This window comes from Pezoporus occidentalis, unplaced genomic scaffold (assembly GCF_034315485.1).
Source record: "Pezoporus occidentalis ecotype Australia unplaced genomic scaffold, CSIRO_AGI_Poc_V1 ctg46, whole genome shotgun sequence".
Classification (NCBI taxonomy): Eukaryota; Metazoa; Chordata; class Aves; order Psittaciformes; family Psittacidae; genus Pezoporus; species Pezoporus occidentalis.
The window spans coordinates 4,461,580-4,488,226 of NW_026915791.1; the positions used below are offsets into that span (position 1 = coordinate 4,461,580).

The window sequence follows — 26,647 nt, forward strand, 5'->3', positions numbered from 1 at the left end:
GTAATCCTGTTACTGTAAAGATCTGAGCATTGCATCACTTTGCAAAGTCTGTGGGCTTTCTGAAGTACTCTGGTTCATTTTCACTTTTCAGTTGTTGGATTTGGGAATATTTTGTCAGCATTAGATACCCTGCTTGACTTTACCTATGACCTTTTGATAGTAAATGGTGAGCATCTGTTCCTTCCTGATTTTACCAGCCTCAGACTGCTCAGAAAACACACATTCCTGAGACAAGGGAAATTGTTCTCCAAAGAACCCTCCTGCAGCATGCTCCACCTTCTCTATATCCCTTGTCAGAATTTGTGGTGCACCCTAAAATCTCAGATAATCTGAAACAAACCAGAAATAGTAGTTTCTCAGATACTGGCATGGTGGTTTGGGTTACCGAGTTCTCCATTTGTCATACATTCACACTAGATGTCATGTCCCAGGTCCCTGTCCTAGGACTATTACTAGGTTCCCTTGTGGGAGAGGCACTTGACAGCCAGTGTGTCAAGGCACTGCACCAGCTACTAAGAAGGAGAAAAATTACTGCTACTGCTGAACCCAGCACCCAATGTCAAGTGAGCTCCCTGCAGCTCCATTCCCTGCAGCACTTACTGTGGAGGAAACTCCTGCAGAGTGTACCCCTTGGGAAGGAGAGGTGATAGATGCCTAGAGGTTGGTCCTCCCTTTCTCTTTCATTGAGTTATTCGAGAATTAGTTGGGGGGATGTCTAAAGGAGACTGTGACCCCATGGGAACCTCACACTGGAGCAGGCTTCTGTCAGGACCTGTGGCCCATGCAGAGAGGAGCCCACGCTGGAGCAGTATGTTCCTGAAGAGCTGCACCCATGGAAGGGACCCATGCCGGAGCAGTCTGTTCCTGAAGGATGCACCCCATGGAAGGGACCTATGCTGGAGCAGTTTGTGAAGAACTGCAGCCTGTGGAAAGGACCCATGCAGGAGAAGTTTATGGAGGACTCTCTCACATAGGAGGACCCCTTGCTGGAGCAGGGGAAGAGTGTGAGGAGTCCTTCCCTGAGGAGGAAGGAGCAGCAGAAATATGTGGTGAACTGGCCAAAGCCCCCATTCCTGATACCCCTGTGCTGCTGGAGGGGAGGAGATACAAAATTCAGGAGTAAAGTGAAGACTGAAAAGAAGAGGGGATGGTGGGGAGAAGGTGTTTTTCAGATTTTGGTTTTATTTCTCATTACCGTACTCTGGTAATATATTAAACTGATTTCCCCAAGTTGAGTCTGTTTTGCTTGTGACAGTAACTGGTGAATGATCTCTCCCTGTCCTTATCTCAACCCATGAGCCTTTCACCATGTGTACTATCTGCTGTTCAGCTGAGGAGATGGAGTGATAAGAGGGGCTTTGGTGAGCAACTGGCATCCAGCCAAGGTCAAACAACCCTTACAGTAAAGAACTTCCTCCTTATATCCAATCTAAACTTCCCCTGTTTAAGTTTGAACCCGTTACCCCTTCTCCTGTCACTACAGTCTCTAATGAAGAGTCCCTCCCCAGCATCCCTATAGGCCCCCTTCAGATACTGGAAGGCTGCTATGAGGTCTCCATGCAGCCTTCTCTTCTCCAGGCTCAACAGCCCCACCTTTCTCAGCCTGTCTTCACACAGGAGGTGCCCCAGTCCCCTGATCATCCTCATGGTCCTCCTCTGGACTTGTTCCAACAGTTCCATGTCCTTTTGATGTTGAGGACACCAGAACTGCACACAATACTTCAGGTGAGGTCTCACAAGAACAGAGCAGAGGGGCAGGATCACCTCCTTGGACCTGCTGGTCACGCTCCTTTTGATGCAGCCCAGGATACGGTTGGCTTTCTGGGCTGCAAGCTCACACTGAAGCCGGCTCATGTTCATTTTCTCATCAACCAACACCTCCAAGTCCTTCTCTGCAGGGCTGCTCTGAATCTCTTCTCTGCCCAACCTGTAGCTGTGCCTGGGATTGCTCCGACCCAGCACTTGGCATGGTTAAACTTCATGAGGTTGGCATCAGCCCACCTCACAAGCGTGTCAAGGTCCCTCTGGATGGCATTCCTTCCCTCCAGGGTATCAACCGAACCACACAGCTTGGTGTCATCAGCAAATTTGCTGAGGGCGCACTCAATCCCACTGTCCATGTCACCGACAAAGATGTTGAACAAGACCGGTCCCAACCCTGATCCCTGAGGGACACCACTCGTTACTCATCTCCAGCTGGACATTGAGTCATTGACCACAACTCTTTGTGTGCAGCCATCCAGCCAGTTCTTTATCCACCGAGTGGTCCATCCATCAAATTGATGTCTTTCCAATTTAGAGACAAGGATGCCATGCAGGACAGTGTTGAACGCTTCCATAGTATTAGCACTACCATAGCTCTTCACCCGCAGACTGTTTCCCAGGGACAGAACACAAAAACATCAGTTCAGCTGCTGTAGGATCTAACAAAACTGCCAACAGTTAGCCACTTTCAGATCAGTTTTGGGATAAATGACTAAGTTTTTGGATAAATTGGCCGCTTCTCTGGTTGAAGGTCTTTTTTTGCTGAACTCAATGTTAATGGGAATATTATCTTGTGTCATTTTGCATATCTTTAATCAGAAGTGTAGATACCTCATCTTAAAATGGTTGATGACTAAAGTAATTTTCATTCAGTGATAAGCTGTAGGGTCAGAATTGACTCTCTTTATTTTGTGTTTTCCTGATGTGTGTTTGTAAAAAGGAAGACAGACTGTGGGTACTGTGAGTGTAGAGTATCACCTGCAGTTCTCAAGTGGTCATTCACCTGTGTATCTGCTGCTGCACAATTTTCTCTCAGAAAATGGAGAATTTGGTGTTATTTGTATATAATAGTTTGGTGATACTGCATTGTGTTTAAAATATCTAACTGTTAACATTTAAGATGAATCAATATATGCCCTAATTTGGAGGAGAAACTGTTCGTTTTGATTTAGCTAACTTAGAAGTTTTGTGTGGAAAGGTTTTAAAAGCAAGAACACTTGTATCCACCTCAAAATATATGAATGAATTCGGGGGAACATCCACCAGCAAGCAACTAAACCCCCTCTGCCTCAAAGAAGAGCAAAATAAATGCTTTTTTTTTTTGCTAAAATATAAGTTCTTTTAAAGTTATTTTGTCCACAGAACTTTTCGTTGCTGATTGGGGTGCTGTAGAGCTCTGTTTTCCTCCAGCCTACACATTGCTGCTGTTATCTTTTCTGATTTGTGGATTGCTTTGGCTGCTACGTCATAGGTATACATGCATAAGTGCTGTGCATTATCACTCTCTTATCTTGAATTGCTAATAACTCTTGGCACCCTGGTGTGTACGGCCTTCCCCTAACACACACCTTTATCAAATAAACTCAGCAAATGCCCTCCCCTTCTCTCTTTGTACTTTCCCTTTCAGGCAACAAGGAAGGTGGGGCATGTCTAAGCCACTTGCTCCTCAGTAGGTGCCTCCTTAAAGTTTGCAGAGGTACCTCGTGAGTCACTTCCAGCTGTTGCCTCTAACACTGAAGTGTCACCTATATCCAACTTGTATGCAGCTGGGAGAACAATGGGCTCATACTGGAGTGCTCGTGAGGTAAGAGCGCATAAATTCAGACCATAATGCATTAGAAGCTGAGGATCTCTGACATGGGTTTGTAATTGGGATTCTGGTGCCTACAAGGGGACTTGGGAGCTGTTAGTCCAAATTTATGTATGTATTTACTCATTTATGTCAGAATGACTTACAGCTTTGCTGGGATTCCCTGCCCTGTGGAGATACTTTTGGTCGTGGAGGGAAGCTCAGCTGCAGTGGGTTATTCACATGGAGGCTGGGAAGCAGTCTGAGGTACTTCGCAGCAGCTTGCTATGGATTTGAGCTGAATCTGTGGTTTGATGCAAGCATTATGCAAGTTGGGCTATTCCATAGCACAGCATCTCCTAGCTATGAGTACAGTCACATGCTGTGCTCAGGTAGCTGTGCTAGCAGCCACCTGCTAGTGGTGTATACAGGAGCGTCACTGACTAAAGCCAGTGTCTAACCATGGACACAAAGATGGTCCTAGTTTGCTATCTGTGCATGACTGACACCCAAGAAAATTTTGATCTGCCTTTGTCCATAATCTCTCTGAATATTGGTTTTTATTATTTCTTTTTTGTGGAATATAACTAGGAAGGAAAGACCTAAATCTGCCTGTTGGGCCCCAGGGAGTCAGCATAGTCTGTCCACTTCTCAGCTTAGACATTAGTCTGCTGTTTGACTGTGAGCAAGTTATTTAATCATTCTGTGCCCTGCTTTCCATGTTGTAAAATGGAGATTATAGAGCGTCTCTCCATAACACAGGTGTGTGTTAGCTTAAGTGTGCATTGATGCTTGGAGACCTCAAATGTGGGATCCCCATGGCTTAAGAAAGTGTGAATGCCTAACCATACTGGTTAAAGAAACACTCAGGACCTATAGGGTCATCCTTTTTAAAGGAGGGGAGAGTAATGAACAGTCTGGCAATGGTCTTTGTGTGGAAAGTACACGTACAAAGCAAGGAATGGGACTGTCCTCCCAGCTCTTCCCCTTGCTCTTAACCACTGAAGCAGCCTCATGAGAAAGAGCAAAAGTAGAGGCTTCCATCCAGAACCTGAATTCAGACAGAAGACATTAAAACATACCCTTCTGTTTTGGAAAGAGACATAAAATACAGACCAAGGTCAGTTTATCGCAATTCAAGAGTGGCAGGGGAGCTTATATCCAACTCAACTGGATCAATTCCTAACTGGAAAAAGCAGAGGAGTGACATAATCCCCTTAAAGAGATTTAATTGAGTCATTTTGCTAGCAGGGAGTGAGAGAGGCATTAGGTAATGACTTCCAGTGAAGCAATGGCTAAAGTTTCAGGTACTAAAATGTGCAAGGATTAATAATTTGTTTGTGTTGTGTCTAGTTATTTCTTTCCTCCTGTGCATGACATTTCAGCGAATGATCTTTTTGCAAATGTCCAGCATCTAGTTTGGGTAGGGAGGTTTCATTAACATCTCTTCCTAAGCTGTTTTCTTTCATGTAGGTTTTGTTGCATTTGTGCTGATGGTGCCTCACTTGCTGAACAGTTTAATTTTCCTCTTGGGACATGATGCTGTTGAACAATGCTAAGATACTGAAAACTACAGTGTTGTGATTAAACATTTTACTATGGATTGCTTCTGTTTCCTAGCAGTCCTTTGTATTCTCTCATTCTCCTCTTCCTGACCGCAATAGCTGAACACCTCACTACTTTTCATGTATTTGCTCTTCACTGTTTCTGGGAAAAGTTTCTGCTATAGATTTTAAATGGAAAGTTGGAATTTTTTACTAAATAAGATTATTTGAAGAAAATATATGCTTCCGTGTGGAATTTCAACAGTTCAAGATAATTAAACTTATCTTTGTCTGCAGACGTTTAGCAGAGGTGCTTCTCATGCACACTCACTTTTTCTAGCTTATATTTACTGCTTAATTGTTGATAAAGATTTACTTTATATTAAAAGGTCCTGTCATGCAATTCCAACATTAATTTTATTTACTACATTATCAGTTTTACTGTTATTTCTTCTATTAATGACATATATAAACAGAGGAATATCTCCTTTTTTTCAAACTCTTTTTTTTTTTTTTTAATAGACATGGTTTTAACTTCCAAAGCAGGGCAAGTTCATCTTCCAATTTTGCTGCACGGCTTCAAAAATTGCAACACGCAGTGGGAAGGAATGTTTTATGAGGCATAAAAGATTTAATATTAATGCAGATAATAACTTTGCCATTTTTCTGCAGATTGAAGAATGCCCTTGCTGCTCACTCTCAGTGAAAATCATAAGAATGAGAAATCTGAGAAAGGTAGACCTGCGTGAGTATGACACCCTTTCCTTGTGTTTCTCAGTAGTTCAGTTCTGAAAGCAGAGAATATAAGCAAGCACTGTAACTTGTATCTGTGTATGAAGTGTTGCCATGGTTTCAAATATTGATACATATTTGAATTTGAACTATTGTTAGAATGCAGTTTTGTATGAACAGTGTCTTTCAGTTTTTAGAGTGTTATTATTAGCGGAAATATCAAAGGTCTACTGTGGTGTACTGTAAAGTGTCTTAGCTGCTGACAAGCTTTAGAGCCATTTTTGCTAAATAAATTCAGCTGTTAATTCTCAGTTGCAGTTTTTGATGCACTGAGATGCAGGCTGCACCTTTGTTTCTCGACAAAAATGCCAGCACTGATGTCGAGGGGCCTCCAGAGCCTGTGGGGTAACATGGGAGCTTTGGTACCATCTTCTGTACCTGCCTGTTTTTTTTACAGACAGCAGAAATATGTACAGACACTTCTGAATTCCTTTTTGCTTTAAATCCTAAGCTATGCATTTCATGGCACATGAATAGAGTCACTTGAATGTAGTATGTAGAATGATTTAAGAAAGTAAAGATAACTAGTTAGGCCTACATATATGTATTTCTGTAGATATTTGCTTTCTCATGATTAGACTTTGCTCAAAAGTGTTTTTTTAATGCTATTTTTTTGTGGGAATGTATTAGTTACACAATTAATGTGTTTAACTATTTGTAAATATTTGAAATATATTTGTCTCAAAGTATATTTTAGGAAAAGATTATACTTCCTACTCCCATTTCTGTGCAGTTTGAAGTTGTTAAGTGAGTCAGAGGTGAGGACACAGATTTGAAAGATGGCACAGAAATAATTCAAACTGAAAAAAGCCATCAGTGCTTTGTTGGGGCTGGAGCTCAATTAGACCAAGCTGTGGTTTCTGGACGCCTGCCTGTCAAAAATAAGTATGCTTTGCTCTTCTTCAGCTGTGGCACTGCACAGCTAAAATGTTGTGCTTGTGCAGAGGGGCTGCGACTGACAACCCGCAGTGTCCATGCCTCCTTAGGTCTTGCACATGTCATATAATATAGAACTTGTTATTTCATTATAGGATGACTGTGGCAATCACCTATAATCACGATTTCCTGACCCTTACCCTTTGTGTCAGACAAAAGGTTGTATTTATACATGGTGTGAACATCATAACAAGAATTAGACTACTAATGTGTGTTGAAATCTCATAGGAATAAGGCTTACTCACGAGTAAGGAGAATTTGCTCCTATGTTATTTAGGTTATAAGGCAACTATAATCTGAGTAGTACACATCATTCCCAAGACACAGTTGCAATTTCTGGGCATGTTTGAATTTGGCTAAATCTTCCAGGTCAGAAATTGCAAGAACAGTGATGGCAGACCAGTCCAAAGTTTCATTAGGACCAACAGTATGCCCTCAGAACAGGCCTTCAATAAAAACTTTTGGGCAAGACAAACACCAAAGCATGCTTTTCTCTGCCCCACTCTCCCAAGAGATCTGTGGTTCATGAAGTCTGTGGCTCAGAGACCTGGCTCCTGAGTCAAAAGCAGTGTTTGTATTTAATTACCATGGCCAAAATACTTGGTACTCGGAGGCCACCAAGGGATTTTACTTTGGTATCTTCCAGCTCACTTTGCACTGGACCCAGATGCTCAGTGTCATAGAAAAACATCAGGCCCAGTTCATATATACTGATCTATATACTGATGTTGTTAATGAAATAGTTACAATTTTCTCTTCTTTTCCTTGCATGGGCAGCAGAAATGTCTAATTGACAAAAGCTTGTCCTCTTCAGGGCAGCCTTAAAAGGCCTTTTTTGCTATTAGTTAGGGTTAGTACTTACACAAAGACAACTGCCCCTTGTATTTCTTCCAAAGAACAGAAAACCTATCATTATCAGCTGCTTAACTGCAGCAGTCTCATGCTTTAAAAAAGCTTTGTGGCTATCACAAACCTTCATAAACCCATTCACCGTTTCTGCAAAATCTGGATTCACTGCCTGGATGGTGTTGTTTCTCTGCAACTGTATAGGATGGTATGTGGAGATTTTGGAGAGAAATGTTTAATTGCCCATAGTCTGAAGATTGATTACCCAACAGTGCCAGCTTGAGGCACTGACAAAATAGTGAGTGAGCCATTGACAGCATCAGAAGGAAGAGTCATATCTTGGGCTAGGGATCTCCACGTTCCTGCACCCCATTACAGTGCACAGTGACACACAAACGAGTGTGGTGGGTGAGACCAAAGGTTTCTCCTGTCCCATGTTTGAGAGTGGTCAAAGACAGGTGTCTGGAGGGGAGTATGGAACAACATCCCCAGTCTGTTCTTGAACCTACATGAACTGTACACAGCAACAACAGTCTTTGTGCCATCTATGGTTTCCAGGTCAGAAAAACCTTTGCTGCAACCTCAACGCCTCACACTTGTAGTGGCAAAACTCAGTTTTGCCTTCACTGCTGAAAGGCCTTGATCTTTTTCTGCCATCCAGTGACTTCCCGTGATCTTCCCTTACTTTCCCTGCCAGCTGACATAGTGGAGACTGAGTTTCAGAAGGCTTCCCACATGTGGGAAGGGATTGGTTGTTGCAAAACCCTAGTTTTCCAAGGGTTGGCTGACCAGCCCAGATGGCTGGAAGAGGGCATAGCTTTCATCCTCAAGTTCCCCTGCCTGTTTCTTCATAGAAGCCTTTGAAGGCCCTTTGAAGCCACTTTTATGCAGGGATCTGCATTTCTACCTTTTAAACATGGGAGAGTTTCTTTCCGGAGACACTTCTCTGCTGGCCAGGTACCAGTGCATTTCATCTCATGTGCTGACGATAACAAGAACCAGATCTACGTTGTGTGAATTCCTCAGCACAGATCTTGTTTTCAGCATCACTGCCCAGGCCTTCCTTGCTGTCCATTTACCTACCAGAGCACACCCGGCGCTCACTGTTCCCAGAGGCTGCCACTGCAGTCAGCAGGGCACAAGCTGCCTTGTGCAGCTGGTGGATCTGGGTTAACACGGCCCTTTACTAGGTGACAAGGTTCCCTGACCTTCTGGGTGGGAAATAAGATCTACAGAAAGAGAAACTTGTTTGTTTCATGGACTACATATGAAATATAAAGTAACATCTTCTACAGACATTTATTTCACAGAAATATTCCTTTCAGGAGACAAAAAATGTCTTTAAAAGTACTGGGCTGCCCTACTTTTTATTAGCAAGATCCAAGGCTCCAGAAAGCTTTTCCTGTAATGGCCTACAGCTACTTTCTTTCTTTTTTCCTTTAATACGACAGGGTGATCTCAATCAGTATTATCATCAAGCCTTAGGCCTGTCTTTAACTACAGTATTAAATCTTGGTCTTGTTAAATCTGAGCTTTGTTGTTATGAAGTTTCATAGAAAACTCCCAATACTACACTGCCCATTGATTTTAAAAGCTGGAAGGCGCTATTACTAATGTTTTTCCTTATGTCACCTAAATCCTGTGTAACACCATTCTAATAACAAAATCCCTTTCATTGCCATGTTCTCCAAAGGAAACTGTTGTGTGCAGAAAGAAATGACTGAAGATGTGCACACAACATGCTGTGTATACCTCTTACCTTTATCTCCGACTGTATCACAACTGTGAGGGGGCAGCAGCAGTCTGTTTGCTTTAAGGTGAAATCTCTTCCCTGTCAAAACAAGTGTGGTTGCTGACTTTTTCCATGGCTGAGCGAAATCCTGGGACATGGTCCTCTGAATAAGAGCTTTCATGTCTTCTCAGGCTGTCTCAGCTAAGCTTCTGATGCCACTGGATGCTTGAACAGGCTGCCTTTACACTAATGGAGAGAAACCCTAAAAGCAGCCCAGGGTAAATGCTTGACAATAGGAATCTGCACAAGGACAGAGAAGTAGATACATGAATAGTTGCCAAGTTGCAATGTGGCCTGTAAACAAGGATTTCCTAACTGGTTAAGAAACTGAAACAAACAGCTATAAAAGCAACAGTTAATCACTAGAAGCTCCTCCCTGTGATGTCATATCCTGAAGCAGAGCTTTTCTTACTGTAATTGTAAGCTGTTTTGATCAAGATCTAATTGCATAACTACCAAGATACCTGTCAAAATGGAGCCCTGGTTCTGATTGGTGTTTATAATAACAAAGTCATAACCACAGTTAATAATAGGAGTAATAAATAAATGGATAATCTCAGTGAATATTATGTGAATCAAGTTCACAGCTGCAGCTCTTAACCTCTGTTCCTTTCTATTCAATCTTCTTTTTGGCTTCATCTACACGTTACCCTAGTCTGCTCCCACACTTTCTCAGTTGATTGCTACCATCTAAACACATGCAAAAACCTGGTTTCCCCCAGGTTACCCATCGTGTGTTTGGTAGTCTAAGATATTTTTTCTATTTTTTTCTCTTTCTCAAATCTTTGATGGTCATGAGGGAATGTAGTGTATAGAACATACTGTGTATTGTATTGTATTGTATTGTATGCAGTTCTATTGATTGTACACATGGCAAGAAGTGTGGAGACAAAAAACCTGCTCTGTGCCTTGATAGCATAATAAGCTGCCACTGAAAAGGACAATGTTATGTATAACAAGGAGTTCATCAATATGTTATTTTTTGGGGTGTTCTTGCTCAGGGCACTTCCTTACAGCTATGGAAATAACTACATTTCTACTGCTAGGAATCAGTGGATTTTATGTAGGTACATATGCATTTTTTGCAGCCATGCTGGCTTCTGTGCATGCAGGACAGAAAGCTGTTCTGGTAGTTAAAAGTATTATGTGCAATTTCCCCCCATGACTTCCTTCAGATTCTTGGTGTAACCTTGGGGAAGATGAGTTTCCTGAAAACCTTAGTTCCTCATCTCTAAAGCAAGAGCATTAGGAGTCTCACAGGAGCATTAGGAGGATGAACTGATTAACATGTAAAGGACTGGTAAAAGGAGTAAAGAACCTTAGGTAAATGTTAGGCTCATCTCTGCCTCAAAGGCAAAGGTGAGAGCAACTACCATGTTCTAATACTGTACCAGCACAGGTGGTATTGCAGCTGTTGTCTTTCATGGAACAGGGCTGATCTTTAAACACTTTTGTGATGGTAATACACGTTCCTTTTAGACTTCATTATCCTCTTGTTTAGTGGAAGCTTCTAGTTGAAAAAGCTTCTGAAATGTTTTATATTTTTTAAAAAATGCCAAAACCTGTTTTAAAACAGGTTTGAAAAGGGTGGAGACAATGGAAATAAGCAAGGGAGAAGCTTGGGTGGAGAAGAGAGGCCGGAATGACTAGGTGACGATGGCAGCAATGTAGAACAACACAGTGCTTTGAGAGGATGCAGATCCAGGCAATGTATCATGATGCTTCACTCTTCCTCTTCTTGCAGTTAAAGGCAGTGGCAGACTGCTCAGGATGTGATTTTCTAGTTTGCACTTTGAAAGTTCCAGAAAACCTGGATGGTTGTTTCTGCTGTGTTAATATATTACACAGATATCACAAGTCTAGGATGATTCCAAATGTACAGAAGCAACTTCCGCTGTTGTCAACCGATAAGTATGTGCTTTGATTTCTGAATAGGATTTCTGTATTTACAAATTTGCTTGGGCTGATCTGTGTAACAGCTTCTCACCACTTAGGAAAGTAGCCTGAGCATTGCCTTTTCCCATTCTTACAGCCTCCCACATCTTCTTAAAAGTTATTGTGCCTTGGTGGTTTTGATCATCCTTGATAAGAACCATACTTTACTCTATATCCTCCTTACAGTTGCACAATGATGTCCTGAGTTTAGGACCAAAGTATAATTTGCTTGACCCTGAACAGTAACCACAAATTGAATGTCAGCAGATCTTTGTTTACAGTACTGGACACAAAAAGGAATTCTTAAATAATATGAAGATTGATAACACATTTACTTATTGCAAGAATTTCTTCATTGTTTATTTTTGAGGTATTACTTTGATTGGGCAAAAAAGACATAACTTGTCATCTTCAGTATTTTATCATGGAAAAACATAATTTTAAACACATTTTTGTTGATTATTTCCCAATAGATTTTTCTTATACACTGTTAAAGAACCTGCAGTATCTGTTCTAGTTCTGTCCTGGTTGTTCCGGTTTCATCAAGCCAGCAGTATCTGCAACTCATCCAGTTATGCATTAAGCAATGGGACTGATATTGTAAGCAGTGATTCATTCTTTCCTGTACTCTCTGAGGATAGACCTGTTTTGTTTTATGTATTTGTGCTCTCTTAGTGTTCTCTCACAAGCATCTAGATGAGTACTGCTGAGGTGAGCTGCATGCTAAAAGAACAATGTAATAAGGCCTGTGGTATGTCTTAGTCCCAACAGAGGTTTATTCAGAAGACTCAGAGCAGTGCCAGGGACAGCCATGCCCACTGGCGAGATTCACAGAGCTTGAGGACCTTTATCAGTGGTCGTCTCCGGAGAGGAGCTTCAGGCAACCTTTTTGCTGAACCAAAGACATTTATTACCTTGTAGATAAGGACCAAGAACTCAGATGTGATTTGCTATTACGTGGGAGGCCAATGTAAAGTAGAGAAGCTAAATTAACATGGCTGCAATATTCCACATTGCTGAGAAGACACATGAGAGTGTCCATGTGAGACTATGGCTTCTCTCTTGGGCACTTGGTATGACTGTGTCCTCAGCAGGAGCTGATAACGTAGTGCTGCAGTAGCAGCCAGTGAAGGTTAACTAAGATTCACTCAAAAATGTTGGTGCTGCTGCTTGCATTGTGTTCTGCCATTAAATTGGCAATCTTTCTGAATGTCTGCCTGGCAAAGGTATTCACCTTTCCTACTTGTTCAGCTCCAATCTTGACTACCCTCTTTAGAGTGCACTTTCTGTTCAAGAACAAAAAATAGACAAAAGGGATCTTGCATATAAATGTTCCCTGACAGTCAGATGTACCTATTCTTAATACTTTGATTCTTTCTTAATTGCAAGAAAGATGCTGTGAATTGTTATATCAGTTGGGAGTCCTGAAGGACTCCAGCCAGAATATGAGTTTATTTAATTTCACTGTGAAAATAGGATTAGTTGTAGTCTTGTGACAAAAGGCAGTCTGGAGGCTGTGTTTATCTGTGACATACTTTGATGGGAAGGAAACTTACAGTAGAAAAGACATATAAAATGTAAAGGCTTCACTGCCAAATGTTGGCAAAGCATCCAAATCATAGTATTTATGTCAGGATGAACCATTGCTGCGATGTAAGCTTTTAATCCAGGCTGAATGAGTAATGACCTTAACAAATAAGCCAAATAATCAAACTGTAATCTTCACCCGTGTGTTATGCCCCGTAGGTCCAAAATTTAATTCATAGGGATATTTCTATGGAAATAACCTGATTTCTAGTTCCACTTTGCCAAAAGAACTCATCTGTAAGGATGATCCAATGACACCTGCACCTCTGTTAGCATGTACAAATCTTGCAAGAACATCTACATATACCCAAACTGCCACTTAGGTGATATAATTTACCCTTGTTGCCCCTGTTGCCTTACGGAGGAGTTGGGGTGGATGGGAGAAGTTGTAGCATAGCTGTTGTGGGCTTCCCTGCATTACATTGTGTTGCTTTATGTACTGTTTCTTTTGACAGTTATATTGGATAGCACACAGAGGCTCTAGGTATGGGTTGTTGCCTTATTACTTGGACACTGTATGTGTTTGGGAAGGAAAGGTAGCAAAATGTTCAATGAACATACATTCTTACTTTATGTGTCCAAGAAGGAGGTTTGGAGACAGTGCCCAGGTATCTCGGAATTGGTGTCTTGGGCTGATGTACAATATGAAGATGATCGGTTAATTGGTTTCCCTGCAATATAATTGACATGACATGTTTATCTTGTTTATTGCCTTCCAGCATAAACATGAGCATCGCATGACAGCAATTCCATATGACACCATGTAGGTTCATCTGGGCTGGTCCTTTTCTGAAGCAGGATCAAGTTTACCTTGTCAGTCACTCTTTGATATGTATCTGGGGATCAATACCATCTGAAATGAGTTGCCTAGAAAAGTTATAGAATCTCTTGCTAGAACTAACTCTCTTTGAGCTGGGGCAGTTTTCCTAATGTTTATATTTATTTCCCTCTAGCCACGGACAGACACAGATCTTTGTCCTCTTTGTATCAATCATTTGGACATTACAGATGACTATTATGTTACTTGATAATCTTTGTTGTTGTTGAATTAGCAAACTCAATTCTTTCAGCTCTTTCTCATGTGTCAGCCTTAGTCAATCCTCTTCAACCTGGATATATTTGATTTTAGTAGCTGGTAACAATTAAAGCCTTTTATTGTGAAGGAAGGAAAAAAGAGAAAGAGAACTGCAACACAGAACACTGAGCATGTGCTTGTTCCTGCCCAGTGCTGGGAGTTTATGCAAAGCAATCTCCTCCCTAAATCTCAACATCTGTACCATGTTTAACATTCTGTATTTGGGATCTAGTCCAAAGTTTATCTAAATCTGTGTTATCAGATAAGTTCTTCAACATTATGGTTCTGGGACATAATTTGTTATTCTTCATGCAATGACTTGGCTGTAATTGTCTGGTTTTAGATTCAAATATCTTTGTCTATCTGCATTCTTGTGTTGGGCTATGTTGAAACTGAAGCTTCACTACCTGCTAACTGAGCTGGTGTTACACGTGGATTATCAGGTTGTGGGACTTTGTTTTTGCTCTTATTAAGGGTGAACAGCTTTGCTAAAAATTAGACTAACTTCTGAAGTCAGCTGTAGTTCTGTTGTGTTCAGAGAGGGTAAAAGACTCAACAGAGATCCCACCATGTCTTTATCTAGATACAAGATTGTAAGTCACAAGTTTAGGGTTTCTTTGATACTCTGAAAATATCAAATGCCAGTCTTTTAAATCGGTATTCAAAGCTAGTATGTACAACAAAACAGACGATAAATTAACAGATTCTCCAAAACACACATATCAGTAGTCCGCAATTTACTGACACAGCTGCTGAAGAAACAGATATGCTTACTTCTATGTGCTTCTCTGACACCATCTGGGGAAGTAACTACGCAAAGTTGATACTAATTTTTGCAAATGTTAAAAACCAATGGAAGAGAGAGGTAAATAATTATTTTACCACCTTCTTTAATAATAAATTGTTATCTAAAGGTACATTGCACATATTCTGCATTTTAAAATTGTAATACTAAGTCTAAAAGTATCCTACTGTTACTTATAAGAACTATAGACATCTGCATTTGCAATGTTAATTTCTTCCCTGCTATGGACAATAAGGGGGAAACTATCAGATGCGTGCTGAAAAACTGTAAGATGTTTCATGTTCAGATGGTATCAGAAGACTGACAGATAGATCATACATAATAACCTGATTTCACAGATTGCTTTAAGCAACTCCTATTCATTACCACATGGGTTATACCACAAGTTTAAAGAAAGTGTGGAATGCCAAGCAAGAGACTGGTAGAGAAAAAACAATATAATTACTAGTAAGGCACACTCTTCTTGTGGGTCATGTGGAAATACTAATAACTAGTTATTTTTTGCATAGTGCTTTTAGTCATGGGATGTCAAAGCAGAATGCAAAAGAGTAAAGGACAGTTATCGCTGTTTTATTGATGAGGAAATGCAGACAGATAAGCAGGCTATATTTTAATGGAAGCAATTGCCCAAAGTGACTTAGCCTGGAGCAGAGCTGGGAGTGGAGCCAACATGTCATGATAGATTTTCCAGCAGGATACCCACTTGTTCATAAGGCTTCTCAGCATGTTTCACACAGTACCAAACTGCCTGCTATTATATATGAATCTAACCTGTTACTGTGATTGGAAAGCAAGTTCTTAGAACTGGAGACATTAGAGACAGTTGTAGTTGCCCAGCAGACAAAAGAAATGCCTGCTAAAAATGAGTGCAAACAGTGTACAGAGCCAAAGGACAGCAGATTTGCTCCAAATGGGAGGGTTGGAAGGGGTGAATGACAGTGTAGAGAGAGTCGCATCACTCTTCACTGTTCAGGGTCTCAGTTTGTTATCACAGGTTCACAAGACATCAACTCCTTTATGCACTTAGGAGAAATTGCCCAGCAGTGCTCCCTGCTAAAAACCCATTACCATCTTAGCAGTATTGGAGAGAATCCTAAACACCAAATACTCTACATACATGAGGTTATACACACAAAAGGAAAGTTAATTGCACAGTCATAGATGTACCAAGCCTGCCTCTCACCCAAGACCTCCGACAATCCCCAACAGACATGTTAGCACCCTGAGGCAGTGTCCAGCAAGGCTGTGCCTTCCTGGCTGAGGGGCTGTTTGCCCCAGCTTGAGGTGGGGGACTGCTCTTGGGAGCCCACCCCAAAGCAGCCCCATGTATTATGAAGATTTAATGGCATACTTGTAGCTAATTGTGCAGCCCTGTGCTACATGCACACCTTTCTCAGAAGTTAGAAGTTTCTTCAGTATCAGTGCTCGGAGCTTAAATCAGTAAGATAAAAGTGCATTGCTACTTTTGCATATCTGTTGATGGTGAAGGGATGTGATCACATGTTGGGTGGGACAATTGACTTATTGCATGGAATGGACTACAAATACATGAGTGCAGCAGACCAGAGGAGGAAAATTCTTTATATCCAGACCCTCTTTAGCTCTTCTGTTCCCCTCTCAAGAGAGCAGGACAATGTTAAACCCCTGTCTAAATGCTCAATTAGTTAAATAAGTATTTTATCCTTTAAAAAGCTTCTCTTAAAATGTAAACCTTTTTCTTCCCTGTCACAGAAATCTGTTGATTTGCAACAAACAGGGGACATCCCAATGCTGGATTTTGTTCAGTAGAACTAGCTCTGCATATTTTTTTCTTACCAGTTGTCTTTATTTCAGTAACTTCTTTGAATCTTCACTAATGACCAAAGATCCCATAACAAACAGCAGTGAATGTTTTTGAATAAGGACCTGTCAGAAAAGCAGTAGAAACAATACCTCCTTCTTGCAGCTTGCTGTCTATATGGTGTTATAAGGCTATGCTCTAAGATATTTATAGCAATTTGTAAGTTACAATGTGCCTTTCCAAATGCAGTTAGTCAAACTGATTGCTACGTAAGCCTGTCCTTGCCCACTGCTTCCCCTGAGACCGTCCGGACCAAAACTGTCAAGAACTGCAAAAATCCAGTGTGGAATGAAACATTTTGCTTCAGGATCCAGAGCCAAGTAAAAGTAAGATGCACAGTGCCTTTGTTTTTCTTTTGGGTCAGAGATCTCATTGTGTGATTAATACATATAGCACCCTAAAAATAAGTATGTGTGAGGGACTACAAGGACATGGGTAAGAGGATGTGGAGTAGCATGCAGCAGCAAAATTATTTTCTACTATAGAAAAGGAAAACAACTGTTCATGTAATCTCCTGTCACTTTTCACTTTTTCCTTTTTTCTTTTTGAAGTTCCTGCTTTTCAACAGTAAAGGTGAGAATTTCGGAGTAAATCGAACAGCATAAAAGACATTCATGGGCTTAGTAGTGGAAGCATCACAGTGATGTTCAACTCTTCCTTTAGAACAACAAGCTTGTAATACAACTATCACATAATAAAGTTTGCAAAAGACCAGCTGAGTTTTTACCGTGATGATGAATGTAGAGCTTCAGAAGATTTGCTAGTCCCACTGTCCACTTCCGCCAAAAGACAACATCAGCATCAGAGCCTAGAAATCCACAAAGATCAGTGATTCTAGGAATCCAAAAAGATCAGCGATCCTAGGAATCCACAAAGATCAGCTTACTTCACACCTGGGGAATCAAATACTGCTTTACAGCTTGCGCCCTTCATTTCCTAGCACTGGTGGCAGAGCAGGACAAGAACTTTTCTGCCAAGCGCCAAATCAGTAGGCCAGTCCCCTGGCTCTCTTGAGTGTCAATAAACTCCTCCAAAAGGGTATTCAGAACAGCTCAAAGTGTTGCTACACCACAGGGTCTCCAATGGACGATCACTCTTGCCTTTGTCTGCAGGAGTTGCCCATGATACTTCTCAGGCTTCCTTCCACAGTTAGGTGGTACTGGTCCTGTTTAGTACAGCTTTCAGCTTTAACACACCTGCCCATCTACAGCCTACATCCAATGCTTCCCCTGCAACCTAAAAAATTCTGATGTCTTTCAAAATAGCAGTGAGACACAATTCCACTGAGCCCTGCAGGTTTGTCATGGAGGTGAAAGGCAAGGGACAAGTGTTGCAGCATGGGAACAAACACCCACTGCTCAAGAGCTGTTGCGCCAGAACACCCCTTCCTTGCAATGGTTTGTGGCTGACAGGTCTTTCAAAACTGCAATAACACATGTTAACAGCTGGAAAAAATATCTTGGCTACAGGAAGCTGCTGGAACTAGTCCCTCACAGAGTAGTATTTGGGAGGACCTTGCATTTACTTTGCAGTAACTTTGCAGCAGGAGACAAGACATGTGGCATTAGACCCTATAATTTTCGGTGTGTAGTGACAGCAGCATGGCAGCTGTTGCTGTGGGCTGCACAAAATGTGTTCTGGGGATCTGGGACAACCAAAGCTCTCTGGCGTGTCTGTCACTGTTGCCTTGCTCCTGTCTGGACTCAGCAGACTTAAGTTAAAGCTCTCACAGGTTTCTTTCCAAATACTTCAATTGCTCTGTTCATTACCCACTGACCAGAGCCAGTGTGCTGGTTATTTTCTCCTTGCCTGTCTGGTGCATCATTGAGGTATTGATTTTCCTAAATCCTAGGAGCCAGAGCTCAGTAAATTCGTATAGTACACTGTCACTGTGGGAGAGAAAAACTTGTTTGGGTATGTCAGGCTGGTTCCCATCAGGAGCAGGAGTGTTTACCGAAAATCATCGGTTTAGATGAATGCCTGACAAAGCGCAGATGGTGAGGAAGCGCTTCCCGGCTGGTGCTGTGGGCAGCACTCCCCTGGCTCCAGGAGGGCCACCCTACCTGGAGCTGGTAGCATGCAGCCACACCGAGAGCTGGCTCTGCCCACTGCTCTCCCAGTGATGCTGCCCTCATATCCTCCCTCAGGAGTGGATAGAAACAGTGAGCTGCACAGATAACCCCAGCTGCTTCCCGCACAGCATCCCAGCAGTGCAGCTGAGGTCTCCCTTAGCCAGCCAGCATGCTGTGTGTGCCCCTTCTGGCTAGCTGGGAGTAACCAAGGGACTTCAAATCAGTTGGTCAGTAAGAAAATAAGTCAGCTTTTCCAGCCAGAAGTGGACAGTCTGTTGCAGAACCACAGCTGGGAAAACCTATCTTCTCTTCAATGTACACCTGCCTTCTACAGACTTCAGACTGCTCCTTTTAAGCACACCACCTCCATCACCTTCCATAATCTTTACAGGCTATTTAGAGTTGGCCTGTAAACCAAGTTGCTGTGGCTGCTTCTCTCTGCCTTTAGTCTCTTTGTTTCCCTTAGCAAGCATGATGGGCAGGAGCCCAGTGCTGTCCTGTCAGACACAAGCAGAATTGTTTTGCTGTCTGAAGCACAGTGTGATGCATTTACATATATGTCCATGAAGGGCAGCAACCTTTCTGCCTTCTGATAGCAAACTGCAAACCCAGATTCACTACAGCTTGCCATCTCTCACTTGCTAGTTTCTTACAGAAATGATAGATGTCAGCATCGAGTGTTTGGATTCTGGATCATCTTCCTTTCCGTACATTTCAGTTAAATCAGTTCCTCTCAGTTAAATCTGATGGATAAGTAAGAATCTCTGAGATAAGAGATTCCTGCGGTTCACATGAAAATGAGCTCCTGAATATATGGAGAGGCCTGAATTATTTCCCCACTGAGAAAACAGGCATTTATGGTAATTTGCTCAGTGCTCTGGAAGGTGTCTCTGAGCCAGCCCATATGCAGCTACCAACCAGGCACAGCAGGGGCCTTTACCACTGCTGTCCATCCAAACAGGCAGGTGACACAGGAGGGAGAGGAGATTGGTGCAATGGGAGGAAGGAAGAGGAGACTGAGAGGTGTAGCCTATAATCCCATGAAAACAGGCTTTTGTTCTGCTGCTTTCTGTGCGTCTTGTCACCAATTTAACAAAATTGTAGCATTTTCTGTAGATTCTGTGGTAACTATCTGGATGTGATCTGTTTAATAATAATTTACAGGATATAATTATGCAACATGCAGCAGTTATATGGTGCTTCCTTAATGTATTTTAATCCCTGCTTAAATCCAAGGATTTATGTAGCTAGCTATTTATTTATTTACTTATCACCAATAGCAGTAAAATCCTGGCCACCAGATGGTTTCCTACAATTCAGGGGAAAGTGGTGACCTCAAATCAAATTAGAGGTCAAATGTGGTTTTCAATATGGGAGCTATGTGTTCAACAATTCTGCTAGCCTTTGTCGTTTAAATTAGGGGAACGTCTACAACAAATCCAACTAGGTTAGGTGGAGAATATGTATCTTCAGTTCTGGGTGGATGAAAGGTTGTGCATGCTCTCTCATTTCTCCCCATCCTTTCTCTGTCTTAGCATCCTGAGAATATCATCTTGTGCCTCCATAAGGTCTCAAAATAGAGATGTTCCTAATCCTGTAGTTCTGTTCACAGAATATTCTTGAGCTGAAAATCTATGATGAAAATGCAATCACTAAAGATGACCTTCTCTTCACTGTCCTCTTTGATGTTGCTAAAATCCAGCTTGGAGAAACTGTTCACTTGACTTTTCAGCTAAATCCAAAGGTAAGGAATAAAACTGCCTTGGCCACAGGAAGGAAATTTTGGTATTATCTCCTAAATAACTTACTGTAAAGCGATTGTAGGTGGGAGGGTTTACGTGGTCAGCACTTCATGTATCTTGTAAATTGCCCTCCAAGCCTTATTCAGCAAGGTGGACAAGGTTTACTTCCCTACCTCAGACATAATACTGAAAGTTTTTACTACCTCCTCAAACCTCTTAGCAGAGTTTTCTCATTTTTCTTGTTCTTGGCTGTGTTGCTCAAATAGGTTTTGTTGGAGATGAAAGACTTCATCACCATTGCACAAAGTTTCTCTGTTAGAATTTCCATTCCTGTGACCAGCATTTGTGAGTTTGGGCATACTCTGGTACAGATGTTGGAGTATTCACTTAAAACCAGATACCCTGCCCTGTAAGTCCTTTGTGTATACCTGAATATAGTGCAAAGATGAATGCAGAAGTGCTAAAATGAATTGTCAATTACCATAACTGTCTCATTACTTTAGTGCATCTGAACCCATACATGATGATTTAAGCATGGGATTTACACTTTTATAGATTTGCTGATTCACTGACTTTTCGTGTAGGGTATGTACTGGTATTCAGCTCTATGCTGATATTGGCAAGCAGCTGTCTATCATAACTTGTCTGGTGACTGGTCAATGTATTGTCTGTGCTATAGGAGTTCTTTCGATCAGAAGAATGAGAATGCCCTCTGCTATTCAACAGTACCAGTCTTCTGATAATATTACCCAGAAAAAGCAAGGCTTTAGACAGTTTTAAGCCAACAGTTATTGCAGGCAGAGGATTGCCTGTGTGGCCATTTTACTCTGCCTTACCACTGTATGGACAAGTGCAGTCAGTCTGGGAACTGATGGTTAATGAAGGAGGGAGAATAGTTTCCAAATCACTCTAACTGGATTGCTTTAATTCACCTGCGCATAACCTAGAGCAGGAATAAAATTTGATTTTAAGAGCTGTTTCAGAAGCCAGAATAATCACTGGCAACCATAGCTAGTGAGAAAGAAAATGAATTCTGAATGTTCATAATGAAATGACCTTTTACAGACACAAGAGACGCTGGAGGTTGAATTTGCGTCAGAGAGCATGTAAGTGAAACCCATATGGGAACAAAGAACTGTCCTTTGCAAAAGCAAGCAGTCAAGCATATGCTAGCATTTAGTATAATACAGTTCAAGATGCTCAGCACGACAGCAACAGCTGGTGTTCATCAAATTAGTTGCATATTGGCTAAAACTTCATGTTTCTTACCTACCAAAAATTGTTCTGGTCACAAATTCATCCCATTATTTCCTGGAAGAGGGAGAAGGATAGTAAGAACTGCAGCCCCTGTGCTTATTACTACAATTATTTACCATTATCATTAAAAAAAAAAAAGGAAGAAACTTTCAGATGTCTGTCAAAATTAAAAATCAGTGACATTATTTGAGATGATGCTGGACAAGGCAACCTTTAAGGAAAGTATTCTATGATTCTACTCTATAATCATAGAATCATAGAATAGTTAGGGTTGGAAAGGACCTAAAGATCATCTAATTCGAAGCCCCCTGCCATGGGCAGGGACACCTCACACTAAACCATGTCACCCAAGGCTCTCTCCAACTAGGCCTTGAACACCACCAGGGATGGAGCATTCACAAATTCCTTGGGCAACCCATTCCAGTGCCTCATCGCCTTTACAGTAAAGAATTTCCTCCTTATATCCAATCTAAACTTCCCCTGTTTAAGTTTTAACCCGTTACCCCTTGTCCTATCTACAGTCCCTACAGTCCCTAATGAAGAGTCCCTATGCAGCATCCCTATAGGCCCCCTTCAGATACTGGAAGGCTGCTATGAGGTCTCCACGCAGCCTTCTCTTCTCCAGGCTGAACAGCCCCAACTTTCTCAGCCTGTATTCCTAAGGGAGGTGCTCCAGTCCCCTGATCATCCTCGTGGCCTCCTCTGGACTTGTTCCAACAGTTCCATGTCCTTTTATGTTGAGGACACCAGAACTGTACACAATACTCCAGGTGAGGTCTCACGAGAGCAGAGTATTATTCCTTGATGTTTGTTTAAGAATGTATTTATATAATATTAGTTCTGACTGTGTATTTTTTTCCTCTCTTTCAGTCCAGTTCCTCCTGAAAAGCTTATCACTAATGGTGTATTAGTGGTAATTTTAAACTATTTCTCTTGTATGTTTGTTTTAATGCTAATGATGGGAGTGGTGAATCTTGCAGGTGACCCAACACCTCACTACAAGCATGGCTGAATGGGAGGGAAAAGGAGGGTCAGGCACTCCAGCCATCCTCTTGTGTTGCTCTCAGTGGGAAGATGCATTAGGAAAGAGAGAACACAATCACTGGGGATACCCAGAGAACTGTCCACCACCACCAGCTGATAACAAGCCTTTTGATGAAGCCTGAAGTGCTCTTTCACTGACTTAATGCCTCTGTGTCATTCCCTCTTGGGATTTCCCTTGGACAGCACTCATGGCCATCCAGTTTTCCACACCTCCATGGGATAATATGGAAGTTGCTTTCTCCACTGCCCCTAACTCACTACTTAGAGGAGGTAGCCCTTGGCTGTCCAACTTTGCCAAAGCAGGCTGCAGGGATAGACCTGTGGCTTGGTTGACCCATCAGTCTAGCTTTGGGAAGCCTCAGCACACCCACATTCCTCCCCCTGTTATTTCCTCTCCCTTTCCAGGCCCATCACCATGGATGGGCCGCCACAGCCATTTTAATTTCAGCTGAAACCTGGCATATCTTCCAGAGTGCCAAGGTATTTCTCTTATCAGCCTAATAAACTCAGGGTAGACAGGTGACCAGAGACAGATAGCAGTGAAGTAACTCAGATGTGGAATGTTTTGTACACTTAATTCTCTCATTCATCCATGCTACAGTCTCGTGAAATTTCCTGCTTGGAAGTCCTAGTGGACAATAGACAGATGAAGAAAGATCCTTCAGGTTAGACTTTAAACTTAGAAACTAAAAAAATCTTATTTTATGGTAAATTGTAGATTTCTAATTTTTTTATAGTTTTCTTATTTGGCAATTTTCCTATTTGGTTCTTACAATTAGAGCAAAGGAACTGTATGTTTATGAGTATTTACAGGATCATAGATTCAACAATTGTAGTGTATCTATGCTAAATATAAAACCTAGATTTTGCCATTCAAATGAATTACTAGAGTGATGAAAAAAATCTTACTAGTGCTGTAGAACTAAGCATATATTCCTCTATTAATAATCTATATTTTCCCCAAATTCCCAGTATGTCTGAGTTTTTCAAACAGCTACTGCTGTTTTATGAGCTCTTTGGGATTTTTTTAATTTTCTTTTTCTTTTTTCTTGTTAACTTCTTCTTCTTGTGATGTTCCCTAGTTCAATAAATAGTCTTGCAGCTTTTAAGCATTGTTGAATGTTTTATATGTAAAAATGACAACTTCTGAATGACTATTTCATGTTCTGTTTCTGAGATCATTGTAGTTAGCTTCTCTCTGTGTTTTTAATCTCTTTTCTTCTTAGAAAAAGACTTCTTGTTCTCAGTGAAGGGATCCTATGAAGAGAGCCAGGCCCTGTCACTGGGCTCTTCCCGGCAACTTGTGAAGCCCCTGGACTTCCATTACATCAAGTACAGCCTGTCAGAGCTGTGCGTAGCTCTAGCACAGAAGAAACCTCATTTCCCTTTGGTATGTGATTGTTAGCTTCAGTAAGCACAGTAAACTCACAGTTTTCCATACTTAACTGAGGTAAAAGGAAAGAATTCAATTAAATCCTATCAATTATTTTCAATTAAATCACATCTTTCATTATCTTTTGCTCTGGAGGAATATTGTACCCCCTAAGACACCTAAATATTAGATGCCAACCTGGAAACTGCTAAATGGTGACCCCATTTGGTAGGGTAAGTTGGACACAGTACTTTTTTGTGGTGTATACATTGAATAGTTTTCTACATTGTAATTTCTTTCTCAGTGTACTTCAGATGAAAAGAAAAAAGACTGCCATGCATCCCTCACTATTCCTCTGGATTCACTTCCCTTCAAGGAGAAAGTAGCAGTAGCAAAGGTGATTGATAAATCTCTCTTTAGAATAAATGTGAAGATCAATGGGCATGACTTAATTAAATCAGTGTGAAGTAGAGGGTTAGATATGTAACTGCTGGTGCCCTTACATTCCTAACATAATGGGTTATGGACCTGTCTGTTTTCATATGAACAAAGTAGAACCAAAACCTAGAGCCAAATGTTTGACAGAGGGATTTCTGTGACCTGCTGGGTGACTAATTCACACCAGAGCCAATGCAAACCATGCAGCAAGATAGGGCACACAGGCAGAGATGGTTTTGTTTTTTTATTCTGTAATGCTGTTTCTATTTTTAGTAAGAAAGAATTTAAAGAAAATAAAGAGGACTTGGAGAAGTTTTAAAAATTGGATGGATTTTCTGATTGTTATGGCTTTGTGATTCCTACATGGCTCCCAGAAAAAGTGTAGGGCTTCATAGCTGCCTGAATGGAAAGAAAAGGACAATAAAATCATCTCCAGTTATTACAGTGTGTTTTTTTTTCCCTAGGATGAAACAATCAATTTAGATGTGAAGTCAAAGGACTGGTAAGTAATTCCACCTTTGGGTTCTGTGGTTGTGGGAAAAAAAAAGATGCTGCCCAGCCTTTTTGCCTTCTTACTTTTCTTCTGTAACTAAGGGAGAATGTATTATATTCACCCCTATTTATCCCATGTTAATTACCCATATCCAGAAAGTGAACATTGTCAGCTGAGCTGGGTAAAATTTCCTGTTATGCCACTATGCAGGAGTTCAATTTGGATAGAGGGAATAATCTTTTTCAGCTGCAAAGTCCATGGAGCTGCAAGTTTAGAAAGAGACGTGATTGTACCTCACTTCCTTTACTTGTAAAGAATCCACAGTATTTGTATTTATAAAATCTGGAGGGGTTTAGGCAACAAATCTTAAATATTCCACTGTTTGTAGTATCTGTAGATGGATTGCAGTATTTACGTTAGACACTTCTTGAAAATCAGTGTAGCAATAAACAATATTTCTGGTTTTGTTTTTATAAGATTTTACAACTTTTTGACTTTACCTTTTCTCCACCACGTCTATACCGTCTGTGATGTGCTTTTTGTGGTGTCACAATAGCAGCTTTTCTAAGCCTAACAGTAGAGCTTGTGACTCATACGGATGAGTCCAGACATTAATTGTAAGTGATCATGCCCATCCTATTTAACTCTGAGCTTTCTTTGAGGTCACAAAACTTAGATGTTCGCTTGGAGTTTGATCTGTGTACGGAGGAGAAAAATTTCATGCAGAAACGGAGGAAGCTTGTGGCTTCTGCTCTGAAAAAAGCTCTTCATTTAGAGCGAGACCTACAAGACCATGAGGTATGGGGAAAACCATAGAGAATAGACTGTGCTGTGGAACAGCAATATGTTATGCTTGCAGCTGTTTGCATATTGTTCCTTAACCAGCCCCAATGTATTTAGTGTCCCATGCAAAGCACTGAGGAATGTTTAGATGAAACAATGCGAGAGCATGGGTAGTATCAAACCCACTTGCTACGTGCTTGCTCAGAAAACAAAACACCATAAATCAACATTTTTTTCCCTGTCTTTTTTCTTTTTCATCTGTGATTGCCTTACTCTCTTAAGCTGAGCATTCAGTCACCAAGGCCCCATAAAGTACTCTTTATTATCAGATTTCGGAGCGGACAAACAATTAAACAGTTAAAGTGACACACAGCACTGACTGATGAGAATGTTTCATATCACAGACTCCTCTGTTGTTCAACATCTTACTTGTATCATCACTCTTAACAGCACAATGACATTCAACATTTTTCTCTTGTCTATCTGACTGAGTTAGGGTTGTATTTGTTCATGTCCATGGTGTTATGGGGAGAGCTGGTGCTTTAGGGAGGGGACACAGTCTGTGATCAGGCACTTTGGAAATGAAGCTTTCATTTGAAGAGTTCTTGTCACCTTTGATTTTCCCTTTGTTCAGGACAGCTGCACCAAAGGCCTATTAAACATTGATTTTGGATGCTATAAACAATGTTCCCGTTCACAAACTGATCACATCAATATATTGTTTCTCATTAGAACACTAGT

At 41.2% G+C, this 26,647-nt stretch overlaps 1 protein-coding gene across 1 annotated transcript in view; it reads left to right on the forward strand.

The window, feature by feature from the left end:
* The first annotated feature begins 3,541 nt into the window (after positions 1 to 3,541).
* The window catches only part of LOC134172541 (cytosolic phospholipase A2 epsilon-like), a 33,514-nt gene continuing 10,408 nt past the window's right edge, over positions 3,542 to 26,647 (forward strand). Inside the window, exons 1-11 of the mRNA XM_062635711.1 lie at positions 3,542 to 3,568; positions 5,770 to 5,842; positions 16,895 to 17,031; positions 20,390 to 20,521; positions 21,585 to 21,625; positions 22,647 to 22,689; positions 23,422 to 23,485; positions 24,047 to 24,210; positions 24,497 to 24,589; positions 25,095 to 25,132; positions 25,786 to 25,921. Coding sequence (XP_062491695.1) covers positions 3,542 to 3,568; positions 5,770 to 5,842; positions 16,895 to 17,031; positions 20,390 to 20,521; positions 21,585 to 21,625; positions 22,647 to 22,689; positions 23,422 to 23,485; positions 24,047 to 24,210; positions 24,497 to 24,589; positions 25,095 to 25,132; positions 25,786 to 25,921 — 948 coding nt within the window. The remainder of the gene's footprint in view (positions 3,569 to 5,769; positions 5,843 to 16,894; positions 17,032 to 20,389; positions 20,522 to 21,584; positions 21,626 to 22,646; positions 22,690 to 23,421; positions 23,486 to 24,046; positions 24,211 to 24,496; positions 24,590 to 25,094; positions 25,133 to 25,785; positions 25,922 to 26,647) is intronic.